The sequence below is a fragment of the Arachis hypogaea genome, chromosome 6 (assembly GCF_003086295.3).
Source record: "Arachis hypogaea cultivar Tifrunner chromosome 6, arahy.Tifrunner.gnm2.J5K5, whole genome shotgun sequence".
NCBI lineage: Eukaryota > Viridiplantae > Streptophyta > Magnoliopsida > Fabales > Fabaceae > Arachis > Arachis hypogaea.
Window position 1 is genome coordinate 82,730,844 of NC_092041.1, and position 18,634 is coordinate 82,749,477.

Consider the following 18,634-nt stretch of genomic DNA (forward strand, 5'->3'; position numbering starts at 1 on the left):
TCAACCAAAATTTGCTAAAAATATGCATAACAAATTGGCACGCCCGACGGGACAGTTTAGTAAGTATGTCAAAAGATTTAATGATCTAGTTTATGCAACTTCAAAGTGACAGAATTATAAATATGGCTGATGAAATTTTGAATAGCAATGTTGGGTCATTTGCAACTGATAATGTCCCCATAGTAATTACACAAACTTTTGTAGAATTAACGTCACATACAGAAGGGAGTATCCAAAATCCAAGCAATGACTCTAGAAATAACGCGGCGGTTAGTGATCCTCTCGTCGGGAATAATGAGCGTTACCCATGTCCAAAAATTTCTCCAACATAATCGCAATTACCAAAAACTGCAGGTGGCCTTCTTTTGGCCTTTCTCTAGGTTATACCACACCTATATGAGTGGTTACGTGTCTCCAATTAGATTTGGTAGTGCACCATAAGCGTTAATAATTAACCACCTCTACATTATCCTGAGTTTTCTTGAGATTATCAGGTGAGATCGACGTCAAATAATCCTAGTTCAATGGCTGTATTTTGACAACATGTCGATGAGAGTCATCATTACTTGGTCAATTTGTTGACTCAATAGATGACTACTATCTTGAATCTAATGATGGCTGATCATGAAACAAAGTTTGAGCATTTGACTAGACAAATTGAGCGAATTACTCGAATTATGATTATGATCAAGGTGGACGTCAGAATTTAGGTGTGAATCTTGAGGATTTAGAGAATAACCCTAGAGATATGAATTGATAATGTGAACTTAGATGAGAATGTTCCTTATTGGTTTGACGCGATCAAAATGCAGATGATGTATTGGATAGGATTCGTGTTAATTAGTGAGGAGAACATTATCAAGTAATTAGGATTGTCAAAAATGTTCTTAATAGGTTGGTATTAATATGTGTTTTATGAATCAAATATATTTTGTCTTTACATTCCCTACTGTTGTGCAGATGGCATAAGTGCCAAGGGGTGTGAAGAACCCTAAAATAATAACAGAATTTGCAAGTCAAGTCAGAGAGTCTACACTACTGAGCATATCACCCGATATATCGTCGAGTTGGAAAATTTGGTAAATGATATGAGAAAGGACAACTTTACAAAGTCTAAAATTTCATATTCAAAATTGGTGAAAGGGAGACTCACTCCTAACCTAGTGAAAAAGAACTTATACATATAAATGAAATGGCATTCCGACTTGTCAAGTCGGGAAAAGAAGATTTTCTCCTCAGGATCAGCAACTACTATCTCATACTTATTTTCATCTTCCTGATTTCTACACATCCTATGTTGTCTACGAAAGGTTTCAGCATATTCATTATCAACTAGGGAGACAGCAGAAAGAAAAGTAATATCTACCAAATCTAAGTCAAACGAAACCTTAGACGACATGCTGAAAACTATGAATCGAGACATAAAACTATACTTACAATACAACAAAAGAAAAAACCATCACCACAAGTCGACAATCCAAGCAACACAACAGAAACATTCAAATAAAGTCATAAGAGGTTGTTCATCTTCAACAATGCAGACACCATTTGGCACCATTTGGATAGAATGGCACCATTTGGGGGGCACCACAAAGCAAACACCATTCAACATACAAATTTATAGCAAAGGAATAAACTTCTTCAAAAAAAGACAAAAAAAATGCAGAAGCACCAAATAATCACGAAATAATATCAACAAAAAAGCATTGTCACCTCCTCATAAACAGCAAAAACAATGGTACAAGAAGCACAACAAAACACAAGGATGCAGAAAACAAAGCGAAAAAGGGAAAGCCAACCCCTGGATGAATGCGAGAACAAGAAGCGCACGTAACAGCAAACACACCAACGTTCCAAAACTTCTTAAGAAAGTGCGAGTGAAGATTCGAAGCTGAATTTCAAGATGAAGAAATCTTAAAAGGGCTGCAACGAAGAAAGCAAAAAGCTTTGAGGAAGAGTGAAGTGAAAATGTTTCAGAAGAAGTCAAAAAAAAAGAACGAGAAAAGGGGGTGAGTATTTATAAAACCCAAGGGACAAAATGGTAAAATGATTCTCTCAATTATGACATACACAGTTACCAAAGTAACCATAAAGAAACGTGCCAATAATCACGAATAAATGCAACATTTCAGATTCAAGAAATCATGTCGAGTACCCGACCTAAACTCCTCAATAGGCGGTCTTCCCGATGTGATAAAACTAATGTCATAAAATGGTTAGCTCGATCTCTGATAAAAGCTCGGTGCCTCATGCAGGGGCACTATTCATATCCTGACCTAAAATATAGCTAGGCCCAAGACAAGTAAAGCCCAACTAGCATAAAAAGGCCTGAACGGCTCCCACTTGACAACGTAAAGGTCGGACTCGATGATGCTGTCATTTGTCCTACTTACCCGAATCAGTAACTAACTCTTATAATCTCTCCCCCTCATCCAAAAAGGAGATCTCAACAAACTCTCTAACAAAAGGGAGTAACGAACCCACCATCCAAGGTGGAACAACTTCAAAAGGTGGTTATTATTTCTACAGTTATAAATACTCTGACACTTATAAGTATAATTCAAATCAAATCTATCAAAAATCTGCCTAAAACTCTTACTAACTTAAACATCGGAGTCCCTTGCAGATATCATCCCCCACCTCCTCACAAGGAACTCGGACGGCAATACCTCGACACTAGTGGATGTCTCCCCAAAAGGGGTTTGTACCTCACGTTCAGGCTCAAAGCAACCCAATTTCAGATAACCTTCAGAACAATTATTATTAGAATTATCCAAAAAAATTAATTCTAATTTCCATTAACATAATAATATTTATTAAAATTGTCCCAAAAAAATAAATTTTCATTAACACACTAACTAATTTTATTATTATTAAAATTACCTAAAAATAATTTTAATTTCTAATAATATACTAAGTAATATAATTAACAAGGTTCTAAAAACCAGACCGGTTATCAAACCACTCTAGTCACTAGTTTATTGATACAATTGGTTCAACTATAATAACCGTTTTATAATAAGATAATAAATGAAATATAAATAAATACACTAAAACAAATTAAAGTCTAATATAAACTTTAAATTATCATTCCAATTTAAAATACTACATCAACCAAAATCTTAAATCTTGTCAAAGTATAAATTCAAAGGTTAAATAACCTTTCATTTTATCAATTAATAACAATATAATACTCATTATATTATTAAGACAGTCACAATTTATGCACAATTTTAACAAAATTGTTAGCACAAAAATTAATAAAGATTAATAAGAATAAACATAAGACTGATTATAATTAATAAGTAATAGTTTCACAATTTTAACATGGCCTAAAGTGATCTTGGTGGATGATTATGAACAAGCTCTGCTAAAAGAAACAAAACGAAGAACCAAAAAGAAAGGAAAACTTGAAATGCTAGAATACTGTGTAATTGCTATTTAGAAAATGAACATATTAACAATGCTATTGAATTTGCGCGCGTGCACACACATATCAAGACTCTACACATATATATTCAAGACTCATCCTAAGACTCTTTTTTAACAAAATTAATCTCAATTGATATACCAGATATATATTTCCTATAAATAATCATAATAGAACTTAATTTCACTAAGTGATTTCACTATCTTTTGTATCCTTTACCAAAATAACAAATTAACCAATTTAGTCAATACACAGCTCCAAACATAGTAAGTAATCTGCTTTATACACTCCTTAAAAGTGTTCCTAAATCATTTGCAATAACAGTGAACTATGCTTCATAAACAACTCAAATTGTTGAAATCAGATACATGAAGGACACTAGTTAGAATTTACAAAAGCATACCAATTTCAAGAAATGCATAATTGGCAAAATTTATCAAGCATGGCAAAGCTAAGTTCTCAGAAAAAAATTTAATTGAACAATGAAACACGGCATAACAGAACACAAAATACACAGCACAACAGTGAAGAAGACACAAAACAGTATAATACATCACAACAGCAGTGAGTAGAGCTAATCAATAATCAATTAAACATTCAATAGTCAATCAATCGTTCAATAATCAATATAATTTATAAACGAAAAATAAAAACAAAAAAAAAAGAATAAGCATTAGCAGTGAGCAGAGAAGCCATTGCCTTCTTCGATTGAGCTGGGCAGAGTATGAGGAAAAGTGGTTGAGCGCGACGGAAGACGGTGACTAGGCGACAAGCACGACGACGGATGGCGGTAGAAGCGCGGCTGAGCAAAGGTAAACCAGACGACGAACGTGAAAAACGAGGAAGAAGCTGCGATTGGTGAATGAGGAGAGGAGTTGGAGACTTGGAACACAACGACGATGACCAGACGAGGACGAAAGCTCCCGAGCACGACGAACGGCGGTGAAAGTTACTATAAGCTAGGGGTTTTTTTGGGGGAAGATAGCTTCATTTGAGAGAGTGGGAGTTGAGAGGAGTTGGAGTGAACAGAGGTTGGAGAGCTCAAGAACGACGATGGCGCGATGAACGGCTGCAGTGTCTCCCTCCTTGACACAGCAGTAGAGGTTACTGCTAGGATTTTGGTTTTTGTTTGAGAGAAAGTTTGGGAGGAGAAGGAGACTGAACGCTAAAGGCTTTCCCCTTTTTGTTTTTATACAAAACGCAAAACGGCACTGTTTTAGAAAAATCAGCCGGGTCTCGATTCAGTTCGACTGTTCGGTTCAACAATTTTCAGATAGTTTTATAGTTAGCAATTTTATAAGTTGAACCAAACTGTAAAGATGTCCGATTAACAGTTGAACCAATCGGACTGACCAGTCCAATCCAATTTTCAAAACCATGATAATTAATAAAACTACCCAAACAAAATAACAAAAACATTATAACACATTACACACTATAACACTTTCGTTTAAATAGTATAAACATTATTAAGAAATGACATTAGTACTACTTGTTCAAAAAAAAAAAGACATTAGTACTAAAATTATTGTAACTAAATAATAAAAATATAAAATAAAATTTAAATAATTAGGATGATTGAAATAAATTATCAACATCTTTCTTTATTACAGACATCTCCTTTTTTTCAAAAAAAAAAAAATCACTTATACTCTCAACCCTCAACTAGTCTCTTCTTCTAATTGGACTACAACAACACACAACACACAAAAGTAATACAAGAGACAAAAGAGAGGAGCCGATGATTTAAGCAATGTTAAGCAACGTTTTCCGCTTCACCATTGTTGCACGTGCGATACGCGATCTGTGTCAACAAATCAAAGGAGTTAAACTCCATTTTGATCTTTGAGATTGGTGAGTTACATTGATTTAGTCATTGACTTCTCAATTGTTACAATCTGATCCTCAGATTTAAAAAATTACACCAATGTAATTCTTGATGTATTTTCTGTCACTCGAGCTTAATGCCGTTAGTGACGTGGCTCAAGCCTTGCACCGTTTAAGCAATGTTAAGCAACGTTCTCTGCTTCACCATTGCTGCACGTGCGATACGCGGTCTGTACCAACAAATCAAAGGAGTTAAACTCCACTTTAGTCTTTGAGATTGGTGAGTTACACTTATTTAGTCATTGACTTCTCAATTGTTACAATATGATCCTTAGATTTAAAAAAGTACATTAATATAGTCCTTCATGTATTTTCTGTCACTAGAGCTCAACGCCATTAGTGACGTGGCTCGAGCCTTGCCACGTTAGGCACGTTAAAATGACGTCGTATGCGTTTTGACGCTAAAGAATGTATTAAATGACGTCGTTTGATAATTTGAACAATACTAAAATGTTATACCCTACTATTTGATCACTTCATCGTTTAATGTCTTATTTAGTATCAAAATACATACGATGTTATTTTAATATATCTAACATGATAAAATTTGAGCTATATTATTTATGTCGTTGTGCTCTATTGACAAAAACTACACAAAAAATTATATTAATGATTTTTTTAAAATTTAAAAGATCAAATTATATTAACTGAAAAATTATGTACTAAATTAGTGTAACTGGCAATAATAAAAATCAAAGTGAGACTTTAACTTCAAATCAGTCGGTGTAATTTATGCACCCAATTGGACTGTCGGATTTCTTTTCCTTCAAAGCGAACGGTCCAATTATATCTAAGCTGACACTATACCGTTCTCAATCCCCTATATAGTCCATATACGTGCTAATCACAGGTGATATCCATCCCATATTATAATTAATTTCCGACAAAATACAATGTACACAATTATTTTATGAAAAGGTATAGGTAGACGATAAAAGTATAAAATAATATAAATAATAAATATATTAAATATTTATTTTATTAGATATACAGATAATTATTTTAATATTAAAATTTAAATATTTAAAAATATAATATATTTTTATTTAATTAATGATTATTTATGTTATTCAAAAAAATTATTAATTATCTAATATAATCCTCATTTTATAACATTCACCGATAAACCTAAAAACATACGCATAACTCGAGAAGGGTGCTTGGTTGTTTGGATTTTTTTTTCTTTTATTTCATCGCACTTATTTTCTTACATTTGAAGGATGAATTAAATTTTTGGAAAAATTGTGTGTATTTTCGCTAGAAGATGCAGAAATGTTTCAATCCCAATTAGGTTAGATTATTTTGGGAAGATTATTTGGGCAAAAATTATTTGCAGAAAATGAAAAATTCTTGAAAAGATTTTTATGATAGATACAATTAATGAGCACATATATGTTTAGAGTTTAGACATTCTTTTTCTATTTTCTTTACAAAGAAAACATACCATTAGAAAACTGGAAACAACGGAACCACACCAACATGTGGATGGATCCTTATGCTTTCTTTATTGATGCAGTTTATGTAACATTATGAATTTAAATTGAGACGTGGAATAGATAAACATGAGCACCCTTTGGTGGAACTCTATTCTATTTGGAAGGAAGACTGATCTTTTCCATGGAACTGGCAAGCCGCTCCTTGTCGGAGTTGGATCCTGATGCTGATGATGACGATACTTCAGTTTCATCCGGGGGGAAAGATCTTCCGCCCCAACGAACAAGATCTTTGATGATGGTTTTGAGCTCAGTATCCTTGTTCAAAGATTCCAGCGTGGCATGTACACCTGACAACAGTTTCCAAGCAGAATAAGATCATAATATTCCAGAAAATGAGTTTGATAATAACATATTAGAATTAAGAGAAAGCTCAAGACATACGGTATCTCCAATAATGCTTCGGATTTGTGGGGTCATTGATTGTCTCCTCTGTCGCGGGGCGTGTAGTATATTCTTCTTTTAATGCTAGCAAGTCCTGCAGACCGGATTGCACGCGGTTGTGAAGTGAACAGAAAAAAAAAAAAAAACACTAAAATGGAGGAATTCAGCATTCAGGTTCTTCTTTAAACATGAGTTTTACAATCTGTTACAATACCTGGAGAGGGAAAATTGCCAACATTGATGGGGCTTCAACATGTTGCCTTATAACAAAATGTGCAACTTCTGGAGTGCATCGATCGGGTGGTAACTCGTCAGACTCCACCACATTCTTGAAATAGCGCAGTCTTCTATCTTCATCTTCTTCCCACCAGGCACGCAAGGTGGAGCAGTCGTGACAAGACGGGGCGCATACCTGCACATTTCCATAACTCAGAATCAAATGAACTTTTTGCTCCGGTTTCAAAAACTATACCAGTTCTTCAAAACACTCGACTCATAAGCATAATACAACAACGAATCCGTATGACCGGCGTTCTGAATCACAAAACTAATAAACCTCCCAAAGGCCAACACATTTAATGCTCTGATATTCAAAGCTCAGCATGTTTGAATGTAAGGTTTAAATAAAACACAAAACAGATAACATGAGTTTAAAGGCTTCTAAACAAATACACAACCATGAAGATGTGAAAACAGCAACATCAAAATCTTTCCAATATGAAAATTCAACCGGCAAGGCCAACAAAAATCAAGAATGATCAGTATTGCAGAAAGATTACTGTCATGTAGCTGTACTGGGAAGGAATACCAAACTCCAGACCAGGTTCATTGGGCATGCGTTGAATCCGCAACCCAACCAATCCCAGTTCTTGCATAACCTACAACAACAAATTTTGATACAATCTCTTTAATATCTTTAGCTTAAGTTAGAACATATATATACAAGAGAGAGAGTATGAAAAAGCATAATAGACATACAGGATGGACACAAGAAGGAATAAGACCCAAATCTTCTCCACATGCCAGCATGTCTGATGAGTTCAGAAGGACGGGTAGGGTCTTCAACGCATTTTCCCTCCAAAGATTCTCTTGACGATGGAAATAGTAGTCGTAGTATAATCTTTTGAGAACATTCTTGCTGTATTACATATCAAGCAGTAGGAGCCTTTGTGAGATGATATCAAGACGAAGTCGAATTGCAAACGGAATTTTTGTACTAGATACTGAATAACAGTTCTATAACTCTATTTCAGTGTCAAATAACTGAGGTACCTTTTATCATCCAGATCCTTGAAGCTTGAAGTATCCTCAAGGTTGAAACGAGGATAAAATTTTCTTGGATCCTCTGGATCTTGGATAAGAACTATATTCTGCAAGCCAAAAGCCAGGTCAGAAAGGACTTTAAGGAGTGACCAAGATGAAACAGATCATAAAACAGAAAAAGATTCAAAATGTATTAACAAAAAAATCCATGTTAAAAGTTGAATACTTAGACTCTGATATGTGACTGTCTGGAATGTAAAACTTTTCAAAATAGGTAAAACGGAGTGCCACGTCATTCTAGTAAATCGTAAGGTTTTCACTTGCAGTGGAATTTGAAGAGGTTCTTAAAATAACTAAACCATATATGTTCCCCAATTGTTAAAGTGCCTTTTCATGGTCAAGTTTAATCAAAATTATATTAATATTGATTAGTGCATCATTTAAATGTAAATATCGAAAAGTGAAAGAGAGAGACGAATTACAAAAAGGAAGCAAATCTGTTATGCCGTTGCTACCTGTAAAAGATCAAAGAGGGTGCGCCGCAGTTTGTCTTCACTCTCTAACAAGAGAGAACTTTCAGCACAACTTTTTAGCTTGGAAACAACTTTTTTCTCTGTGTTGCAATCCTCCTTGAACTAAAATCATTTACAAATAGTAAACACTTTTTGGGCAAGACACTTCAACATTCTGACATAAAAAATTGGTCACAACAGAATTGACAAAGAATTTAATCCTCAAAAGGACGCTTTTCATATTTCTAAACAACACATGATAAAATATCTAAATCTCTCAAATTGATGCCATCAAATCCTTCGAGTTAAATTGACTCAATTCCCTCTTGCCCCATTGACAAATAACCAATTCAATGCCCACAGCTGCACTTGCTTTCATATGACCAAGTATTTATAAAGGCTAACTTGGCCATATTTTTAAGCAATATTATGTGAAACTTATTTTAATCATATCATTAACGTAGGATTAACAATATCAAATCTGAGTATCTTTATGTGATCTAAACTCTTGTTGGCCCTATTCTCATAGGCACGTGCAATTTCTATATAATTACTTTCCTAACAAATTAATCTTTAAGGAGAGATGGTCATACACAAAGGAATCTATACAGAAAATTATGATCACCTCATAGCAGTTCTTCTCATATTCATTCAGAAAAGTTGTTGCAACAAAGGCCCAAGCAGCTCCAAATTTTTGCTGAGTAAGAAAATGAAAATATTATAGCACAACTTGCCACAAGAAGCAAATTTACTAGACCTACAACGAAAAACAAACAGATACCCGGAAGGTGAATTATTTGAACATAACGAAAATTAGCGTACAAGGTAGCCTACTAACCTGCAAGAGTCCCTGCCTAATGTAAGGACGACTCAGGCGATTAAAGTCCCATATGCCCTCCCTTTCGAGTTCCTCCTAAAATATATATAATAAAGATGATAAGTTTGACTACACTGAACGAAAATCGTTCAAAGTTAGAGCACTTCAGCAAGTGTTGACCACAGTATACCTGACTTAGAGGAATAGATGGTCGGAATTTTCCAACTAAACCAGTGGCAGCATGATCCGGAAGCTCCCAGATTCGAAAGAATCCCAATATGTGGTCAATCCTATAAGCTGTAAAATATTTTGCCATCTGTCAAAGATATAAGCAACATTAATCTTCAACCTCAACACTTAAGTTGCAGAGATTATTCTCATGTTAACCATAGGAACAAGAACTCAAATGTAAAACCTGTGTCAAGCGAGCTCGCCACCAGCCATAGTTGTCTTTTGACATTTCTTCCCAATTATAAGTTGGAAAGCCCCAATTCTGGCCGTTCTTATCAAAATAATCTGGAGGTGCTCCCGTGGAAGTATTCATTCGGAACAGATTTGGATAAACCCAAGTATCAACACTGTTCCTATCAACTCCAATAGGAAGATCTCCCTTTAGAACCACTCTCTTCTTTCTCGCATATTCTGCAGCTTCGGATAACTGTTGGAATGAGTTAGATTCTTTTTGCCAAGTGTTTTGACAGCTATGAAGAAAAACTTGAATGATAGGGCTCGATTGAACATACTTGTAAGTGTAGATGGTATTGAATATAGTATTGGAAGCAAATTATCTCATAATGCAAGCTTTCCTTTGATACAAGTTTCTCAAGCTACAAAAATATGATACCAGAATAAATTCTCATCAAGATTATGATTATGTTAGTCTTAAGGTGGGAATTTAAATCATAAAAAAAAAAAGAAAAGAAGATAATGTACCTTATCTTCTGAATAATGAGCAAAACAACCCCATTGAGTGCGATCTGATGTCTCGAAAAAGTCCCGCAGGAAACAGAAGGCAGCATAGGGTTTCAACCAACCCTATTACCATGAACAACAGAACATAAAATAAATAAATAAATATTGACCATGGGAATTTCACTGTGAAGGAGGAAAAATAATTGGTAGAAGAAACAAAAAGATAAGACAGATCAAAGCTCTTTTTGCAAACATATAAAGCAGTAGCATTATGCAGCGGTAAGACCTCGTTCTCTGCAAAAAACTCCTTAAAGGAACTCGAGTTAAGTATCGCATCTTTCTCTAGGTCGAAAATTTTCTTGGCAATTGAGAGTTTAGCAGCCATTGTCGCCTCATAATCAACATCCTGCACAGACACATAAGGCTTAATCAACTGCAATAAAACTGTCATCCAACAATATGGTTGCAAAAATAAAAAATTGTAAATGAAAGCACTAACATAATTAAAGAAAACATATCAATAATAATGCATGTGTCAATTACAAAAGTGTTCATATTACGTTTAAGGTAACAGTAAAAGATGAAAATCCATAACTGTTTCTACTTTTCTACTCTAAAAGGTTCCTCCATTAGTTTCTCTTAATTCAAGCCAGGGATTGAATCTAATAAGTATTTTTTGGTCAATTAATTGTGAAAATTGAATTTTCAAAAATTGAAACATACATCCATAGGTGAAACATTGTTTCTGTCTTAAAAGAAAGGAAAAGAGATCGAAGTAAGATTGAATACTGAGAATAGTTTAGCTTTTACGACTTTGGCAACATCATCACTTATAAAACCCAAAAAGAATATTTAAAAAAAAAAAAACAGAAAAACAGCAACTACAAGCCAATTTGGAATTTTGGATGCACCCAGAACATGAAGTTGTATATAAAACAACAACAATTTAAAAGAAGGACACAAGGTGGGGAGATGAATTGTTTTTCCTGTGATGGTAAACTATTCCAATGGCTGTGTCAGGAGCAAGATAAATTTAAATAATTAAAGATATTATATAGCATTACCTTCAAATCCAACTGTTGTTTTGCCTTCTCAATCTCTTCCTGTTTAACCGAAAAACAAAGCATTTATATTATCAGCATTTTTAAGTTGTTATCAGTTATCACTAGTTCACTACTATTCAATAGAGAACGAAATTCCAAAAAATAACCTTGATCTCCTTAGGTATGTTCTTAGAAAGTGCCTGAACTCGCAGGTACAATGGATGCAATGCAAATACTGATAGTGAACTGAAAAACAAGCACATTGTGAGATCACAACATTTAATCACAAAAATAAATATTTCATCCATCTTAGATGTGATAAAATTAATTTCAAAGACATTTCAATATGATGCATGTGGTTTGTACATTATATAAATTTAAAATCAAACAGAACATATAAATTGAGAAGTCAAGCAGATGCCACTTCAAAGTTGTATGGAGATCAAAGACGGCAGTTTGAAATTTTTCATTCCCTACATTAAGCTTCCATTTTTCTTTTTGCCAAATTTCCAGCATAAAGCAAAGTAAACAATCCATGCTTTTATAATACAGATACATGGTTATATACAAGGTATCCATCCATGTTCAACCTCTACTATGATTCGAACATAATGGTATGTCATACCTGTATGGATAAGAATCCCACCACATCCTGTGAACTGATGTGTCATTGATAGGTAAAAGTTGAACTAAATGAAATCCGGATGCTACAGCCCAGTCTACTAGTAATTTAAGATCAAGAAACTCTCCAACTCCGAGATCACATTCCGACCTAACAGAAAACATAGGGATCGCCACACCAGCACCACGCCAAGGTGTTTCCTGGTGACAGGAAAAAAAAATATATAAAATGAATAGAAAGAAACATAAGAGAACAACAAATTAAACTATTGCCAACTTACTCGCATCATGCTATCTGAAAGACATATATATTTTGCCTCACTCCTTGAGGAGCTAATGGAGACTTCACGATTCGGGCCATTCTCTATAGAAACATTGCCAGCCCCACCATATTTGCAATATCTATACGTGGAATTTAGCTAAGGAAGAATGTAAGGTAGGATGAGAATAATAGTAGCAATTTGTGGAAATAATAATGCAAGATTTTAATTGTATAATAAATAATGAAATGTTCAAAATGGATATCTTATTGGAAAATCACTCCTTTTCATCAGACATTCAGCTTGCCACATGGATTTGCCACAATATCTGAGTTTTAATCCATTTTCAGGCTTCCACTTCCCTAACTTTTCATGGCTTCCAATCACACATATCTGCAAAATTTCAAGAGAGGTCACTAATTCATCAGAAGTGCCGATTATGAGCAGAACCAAAAGATTATGAATTAAGAGTCCATGCAGATAAGAACATTAGCCATTTAGGAATAAAAAGATCTCACTGATGTGTCTTTCTCAATGCTTGGGCAGTTTATCCTGAACAGAATGACTATGGATTCCGCTGGTCATCAAACGTCAAAATTTATGAGTTATCAGCAGAATAATAGCGCACACTTTACACACACAAAAAACCTAAGCTCAAAAAGGATGGACTGAGAAAAAAGCTACCTTCCAGCTCAAATTTACTATTGTTGGCTTCTATGGCAGCTGCCTCTTTGCTCGGATCCCAGCTTTGCCGGAAAATAACATCTCTAAAAGCACTTCGGAAAGGGATACCATCTGAGCCTGTCTGTAATTAATAAAAATACAAGAAAAAGACCTTAACTAGACATATATATAAAAGAAGGCTTTTATCTTAACTAAATCTATTAAATTATACCAGGGAAGAGATTTAAGTTCAACTTCTAGAAGTAATTTTTTTAATAAACAGTTTCAAGGAGTAGCTTCCGCATGGAGAACAAAAAACCAAAAAAAAAAAAGCTGAAGTCTACACCATTTAAAGTATTGCTGTGAAACTGAGCAAAATGACAGAGACAAAAAAGACCATGAATCTGCGAAGCAACATCACAGACCATATATTTGTTGTATAAAAGCATTAGAATGTGTTATATTATATACACAGTACAAAGAACACAAAAAAAAGTGTAACTAATTTATCCTTGTGACAGAAAAACCATATAATTTTCTGCAAATTGACAGCTTAAAAAGTAATATGTGCTAAATATCTTTTGATACAACCACCTCAACACAAAGTGTCACTAGCACAAGATTGCGGATTAGGTACTAGCACCTACAATTCGCTCATCCCAAGTGACTGAGAAATATCAACTTAAATCACAGAATCTGCACAATATGCTGAATAAGGCTTAAGCACCATATTTTTAGTATGGGTATATTCTTTCAGTATTTCAATTGTCAAATAAAGTATAATACCGAAAAGGTCTACTAGATGGCTCTACATTCTTCTTTTTTTATTAGGGAATTTTATTAGAATAGTAACACTCTAGATTTGAACTCACAAAACCAACAAAAAGCAACTTTACAACGAATTCCTTAGAATGGAAAGATACGGGTAGCACCTGCCAAAGATCACGGAACTCGATCTCCTGCCCACTCTGTATGCCTTCAGGGAGCACCAATTCACGCCTCTTCCCCATCTCAGACCGCAGAACATTTCTATTATCATCAACCACATAATATTGGTATTGGCATTGGAACCCTTTTGGCACTGTGATGCTGCCACTCCAGATGAGCTCAGCCCCTTGATGAATGGGGGTGAGCAGCACACCCTTCTTCACATTCCACGAACCGAGCACCGACACAGAACCACACACCAGCAAACTCTGACCCCAATGGGTGAAATATGGTAACTGGAAGGTAATCTTCACTGATTTGCTTCCAGAAAGCAATCCAGTATTCACCATATCTTCTCAAATGTATTTAACAGAAAATATCCAAAATCTGGCCAAAAAAAGTGTGATTATCTGTATAGAACTGTAGATGAAAGGTCAGAGAAATATAAAATGCATGGAACCCTCAAAGTATAAGCAAAATTCAAATTCCTTTTTTTTAAAAAAAATAAAGTGCTTCAATTTCTGACTTCACATCTAAACTCTTCATACACATTCTTCCAGTTTGTCTAAGCAAACAAATAATGGATCTCGGATACTATATTAAACACCAAACACCCTTCGGCCAAAATTCAATAAAATTGAAGTATCACGGACAGAGAAACTCCGAATAACATGAAATGAGTTTATCAAAAATCTAATATTTACTCTGAAAATGAAATGGGTTGATGAAATTTACCAGATAAAAAGAGAGGGGCCTAATTCAATTCACCTTTTCTTCAACCACGGCAAGCCTTCTCAAGAGAACATGACAATAAATAAAATTAAAAAAGTAGAGTGAAAATGGAGTTTGTTTGATTCTGAGAGCAAATGTGGGGAAACGGAGAGATATTTTTTAATTTAAAAGTGTTTCAAGTGCAATTTGAGATGAATGAGACAGCCAACGGTTCAGAAATGCTGGCTCTGTGAGATTTGATATTTTATATGATTGGAGTAGTGTGTGTGTGAGATTTGTATGCGAGATATTTTTGTTAATTTTTTATGATACGATAACATTTTGGCTGAAATGGATGGAGTGAAGTCCAATCATTGTTGCTTTCACAATCTGCAGAGTTTTAGTTCCTCGTGAATTTTCTTTTCTGCAATGATCACAAGGATATTCAGAAAGATCGCATACTTTTTATTGGGGCGCTGATACTTGCAGCTGAAAATTAATGGTGATACTTGAATAAAAATTTTATAATTGTGTTAATCTGAAAAAAAATTTTTGATTTTTGGATGATGAATTATAGGGTTAAATTTTGGGCTCATTTTTTTTATATGGAACAAAATTTGGTATTGTTTAATGTAATGGACGCATGGACAAATTTTTTTCTACTACGATGTGAGGTGTAAAACGTAAGATACATTTTACTTTTGGCCTATTTTTGTTTTTTTTTTTTCCAAGAAAGGGAACAAACGTGAGCTGCGTTTTGTTTTCTGTAGACTTTTCAAATTTTTTTATTTGTTTTAATCCAAACGCGGCCTGCGTTTTGTGATGGGTTAAATTTTTTTTTCCGTAATAACAAAACGCAGATGGCGTTTTGTGCTGAGTGTCGGCTTTTTTTTTTGGAAAACGCAAAACGCAGGCTGCGTTTTTTGCGTTGTCAGATTATTTTTTTGAAAAATGAAAAACGCAGGTTGCGTTTGTTGAGGAAAAAATATTTTAATGAAGAGGCCTGCCTATAAATACGAAGCATTTCTCGCCCAAACGGCCTCACTCCCATTCTACTCATCATACTCTTCTTTCGAATACATATGTTGTAGTTCTTAGTTTTTTTGGCAATTAGGTGTGTCAAAAAAATCGGAGTAGGTGAGGTTGAAGTTATGGAAAATATTGCAAATTTGCGAGTATATTATAACGGTGAAGTTATACCAAACACACATGAAGGAGTGACTTTTGTTTGTGAATATCCGTCGTCATTTGCTATTCCATGTACCATGAGCTTTGTCGAGTTTCAAAATGGGCTTTGTAATAACATTCAAAGCCACATTTTGAAAAGGGTGAGCAACCTTTTATACAAAAGTCCTGTGCAAGTATTTGGTGGGTTAATACAGTTTCAATTAATGCCCATCACTGACAATGCCAGTATGCAGCGGATGTTCTGTATTTATCAACAAACCTGATTTCACGTGCCGATGATAGAGTTGTACGTGGAGTTTGAACAGCAGTCAGGGTCGGGCGCGGTCGGCGAGGAGGTCAATGTTGATGAGCTCGGGGATATAGATTGGGAAGAAGATAATAATGACAGTGAAGAGAAGTTCGAAGCTAACTATGAAGTCGATAACGGAGACTTGGCAGGCAATCCAGAGGTGCAAATTGAAGCAAATGCGATTGTAAGCCAGCACCCATTTAGTGTTCCCTCTTTTATGCGGACTCTAGATCTCGAAGCCATGCATGACCCAGAATTTCCTGAGTATGCGAATACGAGTATGTTATGATTATTAACTAAAGTTTCCTACAATGTTTATTTTATTTGCCTTGTTTGACTGATGGTGGTGCGCATGCCGTAGGTGAAGACAACGCTACGGCAGAAGATGGCGAGTTTAGTGTTGGAATGGAATTTGGTTCGAGAGAGTCGGTGATATCTACAATTAAAAGCTACACTATCTCTAGAGGAGTTGATTACACTATGTATGAGTCTGAGTCGCAGACATTCTATGCGAAATGTAAGGGGTATGGTGTAGGGTGCGATTGGCTTATCCGGGCTAGCTTGATTCGAAAGAAAACTTGTTGGGAGATCAGGAGATACAATGGCAAGCACATGTGCACCGTTGGAACGATATCACAAGATCATGCCAAGTTGGACTCGGACACAATTGCAGATGCCATTAGGCCGTTGGTCGAATTAGACCCCTCGATAAAGGTGAAGTCTGTAATTGCAGAAGTTCAATCTTGGTTCAACTACACTGTCAGTTACCGCAAGACTTGGTTGGCAAAGCAGAAAGTTGTTGCCAAGGTTTTTGGTGATTGGGAAGTTTCTTACCAGACTCTGCCAGTACGGTTGAAAGCAATGACGGTTAAAATGCCAAGGTCTCGTGTTCAAATCAAAACGCTCCCCGTTTACCGTGAGACTGAGGAGGTTCAAGGTGTAAGAGTTCTGCACCGTATTTTTTGGAGCTTCTATCCATGTATTGTAGCATTTAGACATTGCAAGCCACTGGTGCAAGTTGATGGCACGCACCTTTACGGAAAATATAAAGGTGCACTTCTGGTACAGGTTGTACAAGATTGAAATCAAAACATTGTGCCTATTGCATTTGCCATAGTCGAGGGCGAGACGGCAGACGCATGGGAGTTTTTCCTGACGAATTTGCGGAGATATGTTGTTACCATTGATGGTGTGGGTATTATTTCTGACCGCCATACTTCCATCGACGCTGCAATAGCTCGCACTAACGGTGCATGGTCACCACCAAGGGCGTGGCACATGTACTGCATCAGGCACATCGGCTCCAACTTCTTAAGGAGGTTCAAGGCTCCATATTTGCATAAACTCGTGGTGAACACATGTATTTTAACTCGTTGTTATGGTTCTATTCATAGTAAATTTGTGCCATCTGCTTATGACTAAATGGTTTGTTCAACAGGCTATTCTAGGACAGAGCAGGAGTACAACAAAAACTACCAAAGGCTTAAAGAGCGGGGTGAGGCATATACTCAATGGTGCAATGAGATCGGTGTTGAGAGATGGGTGTTGGCATTCGATGGTGGTCATCGTTGGGGACATATGACGACAAACTTGGTAGAGTGGATAAATTCTGTCTTGAAGGGTGCAAGCAACCTTCCTGTGACTGCCCTGGTCCGTCAACTTTCTATCGGCTGAATGAGTTGTTCACTCAGAAGAGTACCGAGGCTCATGAGCGTCTCCGCAACGGATTCACGTATTCAGAATTCGCAACGAAGAGAGTTGAAGAATGATTCTGACGTGCAGAAAATGTTGTGGTCAACCGGTTCGACAGGCGCAACGAGATGTTTAAGGTTCGTGAAATGCAAGATGGTACCATTTACACTATCAACCTTGCGCAACGACACTGCGACTGTGGCCATTTCCAGGTTGAGCGACTTCCATGTCGCCACGTGCTTGCATGTTGCGCCAACCAGCGTCTCGATTGGCAAGTGTACGTGCACGATGTGTACGTGCACGATGTGTACAAGATGTCAAAAATTTTCAAGGTATACAGAAGCGAGTTTGTTCCGATGGGTAACACATCTACATGGGATAGATACGAAGGAGCGAAGGTGATCGCCTACTGGACATTGAGGCACATGACGAAGGAAAGACCGAAGTCCACCCGCTACTTGAATGAGATGGATTCGTGTGAGATGCGTGGTCCTCGCCGGTGCACTATATGTGGACGCGAGGGACATAGCCGCAGCCGATGT

The 18,634-nt window shown here is 35.9% G+C and overlaps 2 protein-coding genes across 3 annotated transcripts; one reads left to right on the forward strand and one right to left on the reverse strand.

The window, feature by feature from the left end:
- Positions 1–6,664: 6,664 nt before the first annotated feature.
- LOC112696786 (4-alpha-glucanotransferase DPE2) lies at positions 6,665–15,430 on the reverse strand. Of its 2 annotated transcripts, none has more exons than XM_025749650.3 (23): positions 14,948–15,430; positions 14,218–14,599; positions 13,307–13,427; positions 13,141–13,199; positions 12,888–13,015; positions 12,644–12,770; positions 12,367–12,563; positions 11,909–11,987; positions 11,763–11,801; positions 10,985–11,104; positions 10,720–10,821; positions 10,530–10,613; positions 10,202–10,444; positions 9,977–10,102; positions 9,808–9,882; positions 9,595–9,666; positions 8,973–9,092; positions 8,467–8,564; positions 8,173–8,332; positions 7,974–8,072; positions 7,409–7,606; positions 7,195–7,288; positions 6,665–7,100 (listed from the first exon to the last, which is right to left on the reverse strand). In XM_025749650.3, the coding sequence occupies exons 2-23, from the start codon at positions 14,560–14,562 to the stop codon at positions 6,907–6,909; spliced, it is 2,880 nt and encodes a 959-aa protein (XP_025605435.1). In that variant the 5' UTR covers positions 14,563–14,599; positions 14,948–15,430; the 3' UTR covers positions 6,665–6,906. The 2 variants fall into 2 exon arrangements, with proteins under 2 accessions (XP_025605435.1, XP_025605437.1); XM_025749652.3 differs by having other exon boundaries at positions 14,218–14,632; positions 14,948–15,381.
- A 956-nt stretch (positions 15,431–16,386) lies between these two features.
- On the forward strand, positions 16,387–18,074 carry LOC112805660 (uncharacterized). The gene is made up of 4 exons (XM_025848011.1): positions 16,387–16,678; positions 16,762–17,355; positions 17,518–17,760; positions 17,839–18,074. Exons 1-4 carry the CDS (start codon positions 16,387–16,389, stop codon positions 18,072–18,074), a joined length of 1,365 nt encoding a protein of 454 aa, XP_025703796.1.
- The last annotated feature ends 560 nt before the right edge of the window (positions 18,075–18,634 follow it).